Below are 14,466 nucleotides of genomic sequence, written 5' to 3'. Positions count from 1 at the left end.
CTTGACTTGGGGGGTTCACTCCTTCTTCAGCATCAGCATCACCCCGATGCAGCAGACATTCATCAAACATCACTGTGTGCTAGGCACTGGGTCAAGAGCTTAATACTGTCTCATAACGCAGGTAACCCTTAAAATGTTGTCCTGCAGCTGAGGAACCTGAGGCACAGCACAAGTATGAAACCTGCCCAGGATTTGCAGCCAGTGAGCTTTGAACCAGGCATCTGTCTCTGGAGCCTGTCCTCTTAGCTGCCGTGTTGTGCTGCTGTTTCTCTGCACATTAAGTGATTTGGAGTGTGCAGCACTAGCTCGAGGCCTGGCCCGTAGTCAGGAGCCCATCCATGACCTGAGCTACTGTGCAATTTGTGGGGTTCTCCAGACTCCCCCCCTGCCTTGCCAGTCTGTGACTGCAGGAGTGACTCATTTACTGGGAGCTTAAGCCAAACAGATGTGGGAAGGTAAAGAATCGCAAAGCTGCTGGGTGCACCGGCTCATGCCTGTAACTCTAGCACTCTAGCACTCTGGGAGGCCAAGGAAGGTGGATTGCTTGAGCTCAGGAGTTCCAGAACAGCCTGAGCAAGAGAGACCTGTCTCTACTAAAAAAAAAAAAAAAAAAACCCAGAAAAATTAGCCCGGCGTGGTAGTGCACGCAGTAGTCCCAGCTGAGGCAAGAGGATTGCTTGAGCCCAAGAATTTGAGGTTGCTGTGAGCTAGGATGCCACAGCACTCTAGCTGGGGAGACAAAAATAGAAGAAGAGAAGAAATAAAGCATCTGGATATCTGGATAGACCAGATTTGTGGTTTATCAGCCTTGCCCTTCACCTCTGGGCACCTCATCTCCATACCAGCAATCCACCCCACCATTCATGTTGAGCTAGGGCCAGCCGCATGGGTGTTTGACCTCAGAGTCCCACCTTTAGGTGGCCCCATGCTTGCTTTAATACTCTGCTGCTGAAATCTCGAAATCTTAATAATGTTTGGGAACAAGTGGTCCCAACTCTTATCTTTTGCAAATTATGTAGCTGATCCTGCCCTGACCCCAACTGAGCCCCACAGATGGGTCTGGGGCCCTCATGCTATCAAACTCTTAAATTAGGGCTTTCTAATGTCCGTTCTCCCAAATCCTTATGAATCCATCATCATAAACAACAATGTGCTAACAGCTGTGGAGCAGTTTTGGCATTCCAGAGGGCTAACTTATGAAATATACTTGTACCAAACATGGAGTTTGGGAGAACAAAATCCACATAAAATATTGGAAGGAAGCTTGCCATGGGAGGAGCCCTCTGGTTCCTTCTCTTATAAAGGGAAGAAGGCTTTTGCAATGTGACTTATCCTTCTAATCAACATATTTGTGTTTCTGAATAATAGATTTTTGTAGATGGCATTTTCGTAAAGCAAGACACTGATTTATGTTTTAAGAGGAAAGAGAATCATTCTCAGTCATGAAGAAGGGTAGGAGCTCACCAGTCTCCGAGTCTACACTGTTATATGCAACTCCTTTTCCTTCTATGGGCCACAGTTTCCCCCTTTATACACCAAGGGGCCTGCTCTAGACTTCCTAGGGGATTCCCAGCTCTCCCCACTTCTGCAATGCTGGGCGGTCTAAGCAAGCCCCATAGAGAAGCAGCCTGTCTCTGGCTTAACAGCTACCTGCTTCTTCTGGTCTTCACATTTTCCATCTGAAACCAAGACGGGGGAAGTCCTGCCACACTCAGAAAGATGACAGGAAAAGCAAACAGCCCTGCTGTGGAATGCTGAACGTCCCCTTCTGCAAACCTCCTTTCCTAATTAGGAACTGTAATCCTGCAAAGATAGGTCTTAATCTCCCTGCTGCTTCAGTCGGGGAGCTCCTTGATGCCAGCCTCTTCAGGGAGCTCCTCACCACCAGCCTTTGGTGCTCCTCCTCCAACCCATCTGTTTGAAATGCCCTCTGTACCCCTGGCCTGGTTTGTTCCCCCTGCATTCTCCCTATTAAAGAGCATGTTAAGTTGGAAACCAGGCTGAGCAAAAGTGAGACCCTTTCCCTACAGAAAACAAAAAAGTTGGCCAGGTGTCATGGCATGCATTTGTAGTCTCAGCTACTTGAGAGAATGAGGCAGGAGGATCTCTTGAGCCCAGGAGTTTGAGGTGGCAGTGAGCTATGACAATGCCACTGCACTCTGGCCTGGGTGATAGAGACCCTGTCTCAAAAAAAAGAATAAATAAATAAAAGGCTGGGTACGGTGGCTCATGCCTGTAATACTAGCACTCTAGGAGGCCGAGGTGGGTAGTTTGCCTGAGTCCACTGGTTCGAGACCAGCCTGAGCCAGAGAGAGGACCCCATCTCTAAAAATAGCCAGGCATGTGGTGGGTGCCTGTAAGTCCCAGGTAATTGGGAGGTTGAGGCAAGAGAATTGCTTGAGCCCAAGAGTTGGAGGTTGCTGTGAGCTATGAGGCCACAGCACTCTACTGAGGACAACAAAGTGAGACTTTGTCTCAGAAAAAAAAAAAAAAGAGAAAGAAACCAGAAAACAAACAAAAACTCACATCTGTAAAATAAAACATGGAATATATGTACAGCATGATGACATAAGGACAAAGAGAATGCCCAAATTTTCAGTAACAGTATTTCTGGGTGGTAGGGCTTTGCAGGACTTTTAAACTCTTTTTCTTTATTGCTAGAATTTGCATCAGGTATCATAAACAAGTCTTTTTTATTTTACCTTTTTTTTTTTTTTTTTTTTTGCAGTTTTTGGATGGGGTGGGTTTGAACCCGCCACATCTGGTATATGGGGCTGGCGTCCTACTCATTTGAGCCACAGGCACCGCCCAAACACAACTCTTTTTTTTTTTTCTAAGACAGAGCCTCAAGCTATCCCCTGGGTAGAGTGCTATGGCATCACAGCTCACAGCAACCTCCAACTCCTGGGCTCAAGCGAGTCTCCTATCTCTGCCTCCCAAGTAGCTGGGACCACAGGCACCCGCCACAATGCCCAGCTATTTTTTGGTTGCAGCCATCATTGTTGTTTGGCGGGCCTTGGCTGGATTCGAACCCACCACTTTAGGTGTATGTGGCTGGCACCTTAGCCACTTGAGCCACAGGTGCTGAGCCTAAAACACAACTCTTTACCTCCCTTCCTGTCTTATCTAGTTTTCAACTAATAGATTAATCTGTTTTTTGCACAAATCAATCTGGGTAGGTTCTCAGATGTTTTGTTTTTTCTGCACATGACATCTCCAGTGTAAACAGAGTCTCTGCATTCATGTTTCATAGTGAAATATTAGTCATTGTGCCAGTGAGTCACAAAGGTCAGGACTGCAGGGTGTCTTAATCCTCAGCCTCCCTGCAGCATGGCTCCACCCAGGGGATCTTGTGCCCAGGCTTGTTCTGCTCCCAGGGCAGAGGTCAGGAGAACAGGACTGACATGCCTCTTGGACTGCCCTTTCTCTGTGCTGTTTTGCAAGCAGCAGCTGATGACCTAGCTGCATGAGTGGCCAGCTAAGAAGACCACACATCTGCCAGCAGAACTATCCAACATGCAGGAAGGGGCTAGTCTTTTGTTCATTTTAGCCATGGGATACTAGGCTGGATTTGAGAGGACTAGGCAGGTCCACGGGTAGAGCTGAGTATCATCTGGCAATGGCTGAGGAAGCAGGCCCCTGAGCTTCAGTTTTGTTAACCACAGCCCAAGTTCTCAGAAAGCAAAACCTGGAGGTGGAGGCTGGACCTGATGAGGGAGTAGGGAGGGGTGGGGTGAGTCTGAGTTGGGAGGCGGAGGGCACCAGAACTCCTGGCCTGCTGTCTGTGCTGCTGTCCCACGAGGAGTTCGCCTGCCTCTCTGCTGCACACTCCGCTCCCTCCTGGTGTCCCCCTGACCACACCGCAGGATGGGACAGCCCTGGAAGTCTGTGCTGCTGACACACTCAGCAGGATGTGGGGGCGGGGAGGTAGAGCAGCAATTGCCCATCTGGTGTGGGGGCAGGGTGGGAGAGAAGGAATTATGGAGCAGGACTGAGGGCAGGGCTCAAAGGGTTGTTCTGGTCTACCCACAGGCAGCAGGGCAGCACCAAATCTAGGAAACAGGGGAGGAGGAATGGCAGAGGGCAGGAGGCCTCATAAAGGAGGCAGGTGTATGATTTCTCCCACATGGACGTGTGGCTCTGAGCTTCCCTGCACTTGCTCTTCCTGCCAGAAACCAAATGGGTATTGCTAACTCAGGCCTCTAGGTATTCATGTGATCTAATGTCTCTTTTCAGGCTCAGGGCGGTGGGTGGGGGCTCCACGACCCCACCTGCTCCGTCTCTACCCTGCCTAGAAGGCACAGCCCAAATCCCATGAGAGCTGGCAGCTGGGCTGGTGTCTCTGGTGCGAAAATAGGAACTGCCCTAATCTCTCTGTGGGGCGTGTGTGGGAATCACTGCAGGAGTTCTCCTGTGGGGCCAGACTCCCTACTATGACAGTGCAGTGCTTTTCCTCCCAGGCTGGCCTCCCATCTCTTACTCGCCCCAGCAAGGAGATCAGGAAGGGTTCCCTGGGACAAAGGTAGAAGTGGCCCTGACCAGTACTGCCAGGGAGACAGCCAGCTCCAAAGACGGACAGGGCAGAGTGGGACAAAGGATGGCACTAGGGGCACCAGTGAGCCTCAGCTGGCTGCTCGCCGCAGGGGCTCTACAGTTCCCAGTGGTCAGCCCCTTTTTCTGTTGCAAAGAGCAGCACTCAGAAGAGACTGTCCCAGACCTCATCCTCCACGCTGTGTAAACCAGCCCTGAAAAGCCCCAGAGGACAGTGGCTCATGGGCGGGGTTGGGGGATGGGAGGGGGTTTGTCCAAGACCCAAGAGGTGTGCAGGGCTGACCCAGGCTGAGCTGGTCTCTGTCCTCCTGGCCTGTACACTCCCCCACAGAACTCCCTGTCCAAACACCTTCAGCATCAAAATGATTACTCCATTCCGAAAACTCTGGTCTTAGCTTTAAAAGTAATCTAAAAGTTCAACGCTCAATATATTCCATTATAATTAAAAAAAGACAAAAAGAAGATAAAAAGAGTAATCTAAAAGTAAGCAAACAAGGTAGTATAGTGAATTACTGAGTTTGGTTCTCCACCTAGAAGAACTTTCCTTTTACAATAAAGTACTCTTACGATGTAGTAATTATAATTCTAGATTATAAGGCCAACCAGCAGAACAAGTGTATAAGTGTGTTCACTGAAACACACTCCAGAATGCTTGTGATAATCTAAGATGCTATAATACTCCATGTAGTTTGTAGTTGAGTAACTGTCCATCCAAGTAGAATGGATAAGTTAACTGGATTATGTTCACACAATGGAATACCACATAGCTCTGAGAACAAACACTCTACAGCAACACATCAACACCGAGTCACTGAGTGAATCTCACAGATGGTGCCAAACAAAAAAGCCAGCCACTTCTCTCTGTATGATTTCATTTATATAAAGTTCAAGAACAGGCAGAGCTAAGCCATGACATTAGACACAGGACAGAGTTACCTCTGCGGGCGGCACCAGAGGGTTGCAGGGCCCTGGAGGTGTTTGGTTTCTTGATCTGGATATAGGTGACACAGGTATGTTCACTGTGAAAATTTACTGAGCAGTCTAGCCACTGCTCTGTCACTGACCAGCAGAGATACCAACTGTCCTGGTTTGCCTGGGACTGTCTCCATTTTAGCATTTACAGTCCTATACTCTGGTAAACTGGGACGGCTGGTTACCCTCCCCAGCCTGTGGGAAGTGGGCCGCTACGTGGGCTTCCTTGGTCCCAGTCACTTCAGTGGCAAAGGAGGATTGAGTCCTGGCCACAGCCCACCAGTGAAGATGCTATGTGGAGTGGCTGGGCACGGTGGCTCATGCCTGTAATCCTAGCACTCTGGAAGGTAGAGGCAGGAGGATCGCTGGAGCTCATGAGACCAGCCTGAGCAAGAGCGAGACCCCATCTCTACTAAAAATGAAAAACTGAGGCAAGAGGATCGCTTGAGCCCAAGAGTTTGAGGTTGCTGTGATGCTGTGAGCTATGATACCATGGCACTCTACCCAGGGTGACAAGTGAGACTCTGTCTCAAAAAAAAAGATCCTATATGGAAAGACTGGCTGCAGGTCAACCCTGTGTCACAGTGGTGGGAAAACTGAAGGGCAAACAGCAAGGCAAGGCTCTCTGATGGCTGGAGAGGGTCCCCTGGACCAGGTGGGCCATAAGGCAGCTGGGTCTACACCGAGTAACCTAGCTGAGGACTGCTTCTCCAGGGTCAGAGATCAGTGTGAGCACCGTCCAGGCCTCAGACAACCCCAGGAGGGGCAGGCTGAGCCCCCACCCTGCTGTTTCTTACTCACCAGAGGAGCAGGGGTAAAGCACCTGGCTTGGTTGTTTATTCATCAGCCCTGTTGTTCTCAGGAGTGGGTAGGCGTGGGGAGAGGAGAGGCAGGGAAATGTATGCTCAGCCCATGCTTTCTTCACTGACCTGGGATCTGGTGCTGATCCCAGGCAGGGGAGATGACTGTTTAGGGTACAGAACTGTGTCACAGGTTCCACTGAGGTGGGCTGTCCTAACAGGCCACCATCAGAGTAAAACTCCTGAGCATGTAAGAAAGCCATATTGCACAAAAGTCACCCCACTTCTACTGAAGCTTTTGTAGCACTGGCTCCTAAACCCAACTATGCATCAGAACCACCTACAGTGGTTCTCAACCTTCCTAATGCTGTGAACCTTTAATACAGTTTGTGTGGGTTGCAACTCACAGGTTGAGAACCGCTGATCTACAGCCTTTTCTCAAACTTGGGTCTGAGATACTTCCAAGAAAGTATCCTTTAGAAGTCCTCTTCAAGTTTTCTGTAACAATATATTTTTTCTTTTGTTTTGACAACAAAAATACTTCTTACTAAATAAACACATATCTCATCTTCAGCAAGACCATCCTGTGACTGCACATTGCCACACAAGTTCAGGGCCTTTCTGAGGCCTCAGGGACAAAGTCAGCAAGACCTCACCCACCAAGAGTGTGTTCTAAGGGCCGTGCTAATCCCAGTGTGGTCCTTAGAGCAGCACCGTTGGCAACATGAAGCCTGTTAGAAACGTGGAATCTCAGGTCCCCCAGACCTGAATCCAAACCTGCAATTTAAGGCAATGCCCCCCTAGATGGTCCACGCACACAAGTGACCTAGGTTGCTGGCCACCCCTCTCTTCCTGCAGCACTGTTAATTGAAATGTCTTCATATTTTCCACCTGATTTCCCAATTCTAATTACTGTGCCAATCGGTTGGTCCCACTGAAGGCTCTGTTCTCAAAAGTCCTTATACTGGACTCAGAGATGAGGCAGGCCTTTGGGGTCCCCCTCCCCTGAGGGTGGGGTGCTGTCCTCTGAAGACAAGGAGGATACCCCGAGATATGCACCTGGCTCCCTCTCTCCTCTTAGAGCCACCTACACAAGTGAGGACACACATACAGCCGCATTCCCACCCTCCTGGCCGAGGGCCCCAGGCTGGGTAGCCTTGGGGATAGTGAGGGGCCCAAGGTGGGGACCTTGTGTGTGGAGCTATGTAATGCTACAGAATGTGATTCAGGCTACTGACCTGTCTGGAGCCCACAGCCTCCTGACTCCGGGGTGGGATCCCCACCATGACCCACCCTGGCCACTTCCGCATAGCGTCGGGATAGCCTGGGCACCTTCCACGAGACCCTGCCCCAGCCCATGTGCTGGGCACTCACAGGATATAGCAGATGACTCCGATGCTCCACATGTCTGTGGCGTAGCTGATTGGCTCATAGTTGATCACTTCGGGAGCCACAAACTCTGGGGTGCCGAAGAGGACCTTGAGAGACCCAGCGTTCTCTGAAACCAGGATAGAGAGGGATCAATCCCCAGCATATCACAGGGTAAGGGACTGCCCTCCTCTGTGGGTTGGCCCTAACCTAGCCCTGGGTGCTCTGTCCTTGGGATGGCACAGAGACATTTGGCCTCCTTGTAAAGCAAGGACATCAATACATGGCACATTTATCTCCCACGGGTGGGGCAACCAGGGAGAGAAGAGGCCAGTAAAGCACCTGCCATGTGATCCTTCTGACTTATGCTTAATAATAATCTCTAACATTCACTATGTCTTATGTTCCCTGCTATCAGCTTTACAAGGATTTTCCCATTTAATAGTCTCACCAATCCTAAGGGGTGATACCTGTATTACCAGCGATGAGACTGAGGCCAGGGAAGTGATTCCTCCACTCAATAAGTGGCGGTCAGACTCAACCCATGTGACTCCCAAGCCATGCTTTCCCCAGCTCACCCACTGCCTCAACACAGCTCCATGGTGGTCCTGTCCTCTGGAAGCTGCTGGGAGGGCAGGTGAGAGAGACCCTAACTCCAAGGCAGCACCTCTTAGCCATAAAAGATCAGAGTTGCCCATTAGTACCTGCTGTAGGTACCAGCTGTAGGAGGAGACAGTCAGCAGTGGGGGTGGCCAGCCTGCGGCCTATGGGCTTCCTCTACTCTTAACTTTGCAGGGCCTGTGAAAAGTGTTCTACAACAAAGTCATTACCAGTCCTTATGATAGGGAAGGTTTGCCCCCAACTCCTGCTCCGAGGCCCTTCCGGCTACATTTGAACCACTTCTGAGTTTTCTTATCATTCCTTGGTGGAGACCACTGTCTTCACAATATCCCTGCAACAGAGAACTTGAATGTTGTGTTCCTTGCTCTCTGATGCTGCCAGCTCCTGAGGCCAGTGGCCTCCCTATCCGTTTAATGTTAGTGGTTATTGTTCAAAAGCAGGCCCTGCTGGGGGCGGGGGCAGCCCCCACTCTGCCCCTGTAGGAGAGAGCAGGACCGGTGCAGTCACCTGGCATTGGGGCATGATAGTTGCCTGGCTGCACTGACCACCAAGCCAATCGTGACCTATCTGACCCCTCTTTCCTTTTTATGAGAAACACAGCCTCAACCAGAACTGGGTGTCCTGGGTGGCATTAGTGTGGCCAGCTCCTTCCTACTCCCCCTCCAGTAGTGAAATAAAGGCCAGCCTACCCTAGCCCTGGGGCTTGTTGCTAATAGGCCAGTGGCCGAGTCGGGAGGTGAAGCTGTTTTCTCAATTACTGAGACATCAAAGAGGTACAGAAGCAGAGTGGATGCAGGTGAAATGTGAGGCAGGCATTTGCTGACCAAAGTGCTTTCAGGGCGGAGTTTGAAGGCCTTTCCACTTCTCCATTCTCTTCCTCTGCCCAGTGTGGGAGCAGCAGAGCTCCCTGGACTCGGCCCAGGGTTCCCTACTCCAACCCTTGCACTTCCCCTGGATTAAGCTGGGACTTCCTGGGCAAACCTATTGTGAACACTGGCATCCTAGTCTCTAAGTTGGGGCTTATAACATCTGCCATGCCTGCCTCACAGTGAGAATCTTTTTTTTTTTTTTAATTTGAAAGTGCTCTGTAAACTGTATGGTTTGATAAAGATGAGAGAAACCACCGTGACCTACATAAGTTTTGCCACTCCTGGCACCAGAGTGAAAAACAGAAGAGTAGATAATCATTGTCATCACTGTCATGCACTGTTCCTACCACTTTACCTGCAGTAACACATCTGATCCCTCTAACAACTCTATGAGGCAGACACTAGTATTAAACCCTTCACAGGTAAGGAGGCTGAGGCTTCCACGCACACAGCAGTAAGTGGTCGGGGCAGGACTGGAACCTAAGCAGTCTTCAAGGTCTCGGGTTTAACCCCTACACTGTCCACTTCCTCTACCTGCCATGTGTGGAATGTGAACAGCCCCTGCCACTATACGGTGGGGACAGCAGGTGGAGGGACTGGCCTTACCTAGCCTTCTGGCCAAACCGAAGTCAATGAGCTTGATCCTGGTGCCTGTCTTGTTGACACACATGATGTTCTCGGGCTTGAGGTCCAGGTGCACGATGCCCTGCCGGTGGATGTACTCCACGCCCTCTGAGATCTGCCGCATGTACTTGATGCACTCGCGCTCCGTCAGCTCGAAGTCCTCATCAATGATGCGCTCAAACAGCTCACCCCCAGACACGCTGTGGGGACAGGGAGTGGGGATAGCAGAGGGGTCAGATCACAGCACTGTGTGGGCCGGGGGGGGGCAGGGAGTGTGCCCAAAGGGAGGCTGGGGGAACAGACTGGCAGGAAGACCCAGGGTACAGGGGTGATAGGCACATTCTGCACAGTTTCCTGAACTCCATCTTTCATCACCAGAGTAGGGTCCAAGGCCATCTTCGGTCCCTGGAGGAGGGCCAGGGCCTCCTGGACTCCTGCTTGGGAAGCCCTGCCCTGTGCTCGCTAAGCTGTTGGGACATTGAGGTCAGCATCTAGGCCAGGCTGTTTCAGAGGAGGGTGTGAATGAAGACACCCAGACATAACCTCCTTCGCAAAAAGAGGGACCACTGGGCAGTCTCTTCCTCTCAAATGATCACAGATGCATAAGGGAACATTCTTGTACTTTAGCTGTATTGTTTAGTCACAGGGAACTAAAGTTTAAAACACAGTTACCACGAGCATTTATTTTGCATAGGCAGAGACAGAAAAAGATCTCCAACAATAAGGAGCCTCAGCAGATGTCCTACAATTGGTTGGTTGTAACCCATCGGACCCACATCTGTGGTAGATTTGCCTACTCCAGCTAGGCCTACAGCATCATTACTCCCTTTGGCCATAACCAGTGTGTCTCCCCTGGGCCACTTCCTCGCCCAGGCTGGAATGTAGTCCTTTCTACCTGGGTAGACACTAGATCCTTCCATGTCCAATCAACTCCATGCTTCTGGAGCCACAGCTGCTTGGTCCTCAGCCAAAAATGGCTCCAGGGCCTCTGCCGGCCTGCCCTTCAGTGAGAACGAGGCCCCACTGCTTTAGTTGTCCCAGTCCTTTAACCTTCCTCCCTTGCTCACTGCTCAGCAAATTTAAAGCATATCCTTGGTCACTTATGCAGTACCCAGATATTATATCAGTAAGCTCACCTTTCTACAGCAGCCAGTGGGTCTACCAGTTGAAGAAGGCTGGGTGGGCTTGGTTCTTAGCCTGTCCTTGTATAAGGGTGTACCCTCTCTTCAGTGGAGCCATTGTGAAGAGGGAAGAAGCTAAGTTTGAATCCTGTTTCTGCCTTTTGCAAGCTGTGTGACCTCGGGTAAGTTGGTTAACCTTTCTGAGCCCATTTCCTTATCTGACCCTACCTCATAGAGCTGGAATGTAGAATCCTTTGGAAAGTATCATGCCTTAACATACACTAGGTGCTCAGTACAGATTAATCATTATTTGACAACTTGTGGTGGACCAAATGGATCTCATCTCTAACCCCTGCAGGAGAGAGAGAGGGAATGGGAGAGAGATGCATTGTGAGGCCCAGCTTGCCACAGTGTGTCTGCCACAGGACACACTTCAGAGCTGGGTAAGTCAGTCTGTGCTGGGGCCACTGAGGGGAGCTGAACAGCTGCCTTTAACCAACCCGAGAAGGTCCCTGCACAGCCAGCAGGTGGCGCTCTTGTCCTTGTGTCCTCCATTTCCAGAGCTCTCCACCAAGGCTCCAAGCTAACCCAACTCTTAACATCGCTGTTTCAATTTCCTCATCTGTAAGATGCAGATAAATATAGCACCACCTCACAAGGTTGCTGCAAATGATGAATACTGTTAATACTGCTGATGAATACTGTTAATATTCATGTTAGTACAGGTAACATGTTTAGGAGTTCGATGGCACATAGCTCGATGTTAACTATCAATTTTTTTATTTCGAAGAATCACTTGGGACTCTTGTTAAAAATACAGATTCTTAAACTCTTCCTCTGGAGACTGAGATTTAGAAAATCTTGGGAGAGATCTAAGGATCCATAGTTTTAATAAGTACCCCAGGTCATTCTTATGACCAGACTAGACTGTGAGAATGAGAAATACTGGCTTTCTCAACTATCTTTCCTGGGAAGCCAGTTGAAATTCATATCTTCTGAAAAAATCTGTCCGTTTCCCCATGAAATGATCTTTCCCGCCCTGGGCATCCACAACCTTGTTTCTCTGCTCTTTTTCTTTTTTAATCCAGTCAGCCTTAGAGTAAAATTGTTTGTAAACATGTCTATAAGAAGTCTGGCTCATCTCTAGACCCTTACTTGCAACTGACAAGATATGGCTCAGACAAGGTGCACCCAAATGTTTTCTTTTATATTTAAAATATTCTGAAAAGGCAAGCAACCATTATTTTCAACACCCCTGGGAACATCTGAGGCAATGAGTGGTAGAAATCTGAGCCATGGCAATAATTACTGATGCATTTTTAGAAGTGTTAACAATACTTATTCAATATAAATTCAAATAGGTTCAATCCTCTTCAAACATAAAATATATCTTGACAATTGCTCTTATGGTCTACTTTCTAGAATGGAAGGGGTTAAACAAATAGAATTAATGATTCTATAGATTTCTTTTCAAAATTCTCAAAGCTATAGGTGGAAAGTATTGGTTTGATAGAAAGAAGTTGCCGCCCTCAGAGATGGGATGTCAAAAGCTACAATTGGGCCAGAGGAAATGTGTACTTAAGAAATGAATAGTGAGTGAGTGAAATGAATAAATAAATATCTATCTCCAAAACTACCTAATCCCAAAGGATCAAATGTATCCTCCCAACTCTAGATGTTAGCCAGCCTTCATACACAGCCAGGGTAGCGGTGCTATGGGTGGACTTGATACCCAGACCCTCTCTTTGTCTCATGGCAACCCGCTGGATGGTCTCTGATACATTTTGCTAGCACAAAGGTGAGATGAGGCACAGACGGCTCAGTCTAAATTTCAGCTCCTACTCAGTGCTCAGGACCCCACTGCCCCTTGGAATGTCCCAAGCACTTCTAAAATGACAAGCCCAGGGTCCAGGCCAGAGGCCTGAAGGAACCCTTGTCTCAGAGTATACAGGGAGTATACAACTGCTATACAGGGAGGGCTTGCCAATAATCAGAAGTCAAAAGGGCCGAAGACACTGATTCTTATTTCTCACTATATTTGACCTAACACTGGGACCCTGGAATACATTTTCATTTTTCTGCATCAACAAGCATCATCCTTCTCTTAATCTCAGTTTCCCCATCAAACAAAGGGATGAACAAAAGCTGAAAATCAACCTTTCCCCTGTCAGTGGTCAAGTCTTGGAATGGCTAAGCTGGAAGGGGTACACAAATAGAAGATCAGCCTGCTCCTTTCTTCTTTGGTTGAGTTCCTATCAAGGGACAAACTTCTTCCCCCGACCACAGGCACATCTCTGGCATCTGTGCATGTAAGACCTGCTGCTGTCCGTGGGGAAGGTGTGGGGGAGAGGATAAAAGCCAGACCAGCTGAAGCCGTCTTAAGTTTTCTCTCTTTTTCCATCCAGCTTGCCAACTCCCCATTCCAAGCTAAGTATGGTATTCTGCCCACTGGAGCTGCTGCCCAGCCTTCCCCAAGCCCTGTTACCTCCTCGCCCCTCCCTGCCCTCCCCACGATCTCGCTCAAGGTCTAACTTCTAAAGATAAGACATTTCTTCACGTGTCCTCACATGCCCACACTGCCTGGACTAAGAAACCTGTTCTAGAATAAATGGAAAAGATGCAGCCCACAGGGCTATTATGAGAGTGTAATGAATGAGGCCAGGCCACGGGCTAAATATTTCCAGGAAGTGGGGAGGAAAGCTGGATTTAGGGGCTGAAAATAGATTATAAGATACAAATGGAGATTTTCTCTAAGTCCTTCAGGGTTCCACAGAATTGGAGAATTCCATAGTCTAAAGGGGGGGAGGGATCTTAAAATCGATTATTCTAATCCAATACCTTTTCACTGGTAGGATTTAACAATTACAAATTCACAACTCTATAGTAGCAGAAATTGAAGCCAGGCTTCCTGAATACTAGGGAGGAATTTTTCCACAATACCTAGTTAGACATTAAATGCTCAAAAAGTACTTTTAAGCGGAAAAAAGACCAGGATACAGAAAACGTCAATGCCTTCTACTACTAATAGCTCCCATGGGCTGGGCTTGGTGGCTCACACCTGTAATCCCAGTACTCTGGAAGGCCAAGGCAGGTGGATTGCTTGGGCTCAGGGGTTTGAGACTAGCTCAGGCAAGAGCGAGGTCCCGTCTCTACTAAAAATAGAAACATTAGCCAGCTGTTGTGGTGCATGCCTGTAGTCCCAGCTATTCGGGAGGCTGAGACAAGAGGACCACTTGAGCCCAAGAGTTTGTGGTTGCTGTGAGCTATAATGCCATGGTATTCTACCCAGGGCAATAGTGAGAGACTGTCTCAAAAAATCAAATCAAATAAAAAAAAAAACATAATAGCTCCATTATGGAGTGCCGTGCCTTACATGATTATCCCACTGAATCCTCACAGCATTCACGAGGTGGTTGTAGCATCCTCTTTTATAGATGATCAAACTAAGGATCACTACAACTGAGAAACCTATTCAAGTCAAACAACAAGTAAGAGGCAGAGTTGGGATGTGAAGTAAGGTAATTACCTGACTCAGGTCTG

At 48.8% G+C, this 14,466-nt stretch overlaps 1 protein-coding gene across 5 annotated transcripts in view; it reads right to left on the bottom strand.

Annotated features, from left to right (window-relative positions):
- Window positions 1-14,466, bottom strand: part of MYLK (myosin light chain kinase) — a 217,966-nt gene that overhangs the window by 16,330 nt on the left and 187,170 nt on the right. For all 5 annotated transcript variants that reach the window (XM_023516282.1, XM_023516280.1, XM_023516279.1 and 2 more), the window contains 2 exons: window positions 9,788-10,005; window positions 7,698-7,821 (listed from right to left, as the gene is read on the bottom strand). In XM_023516282.1, coding sequence (XP_023372050.1) covers window positions 7,698-7,821; window positions 9,788-10,005 — 342 coding nt within the window. The remainder of the gene's footprint in view (window positions 1-7,697; window positions 7,822-9,787; window positions 10,006-14,466) is intronic.

The sequence above is a fragment of the Otolemur garnettii genome, unplaced genomic scaffold (assembly GCF_000181295.1).
Source record: "Otolemur garnettii isolate 467f Iridium unplaced genomic scaffold, OtoGar3 scaffold00089, whole genome shotgun sequence".
In the NCBI taxonomy this organism is placed as follows: domain Eukaryota; kingdom Metazoa; phylum Chordata; class Mammalia; order Primates; family Galagidae; genus Otolemur; species Otolemur garnettii.
The sequence above is the reverse complement of the archived record's forward strand: the minus strand, read 5'-3'. Positions and strand labels throughout refer to the sequence as shown.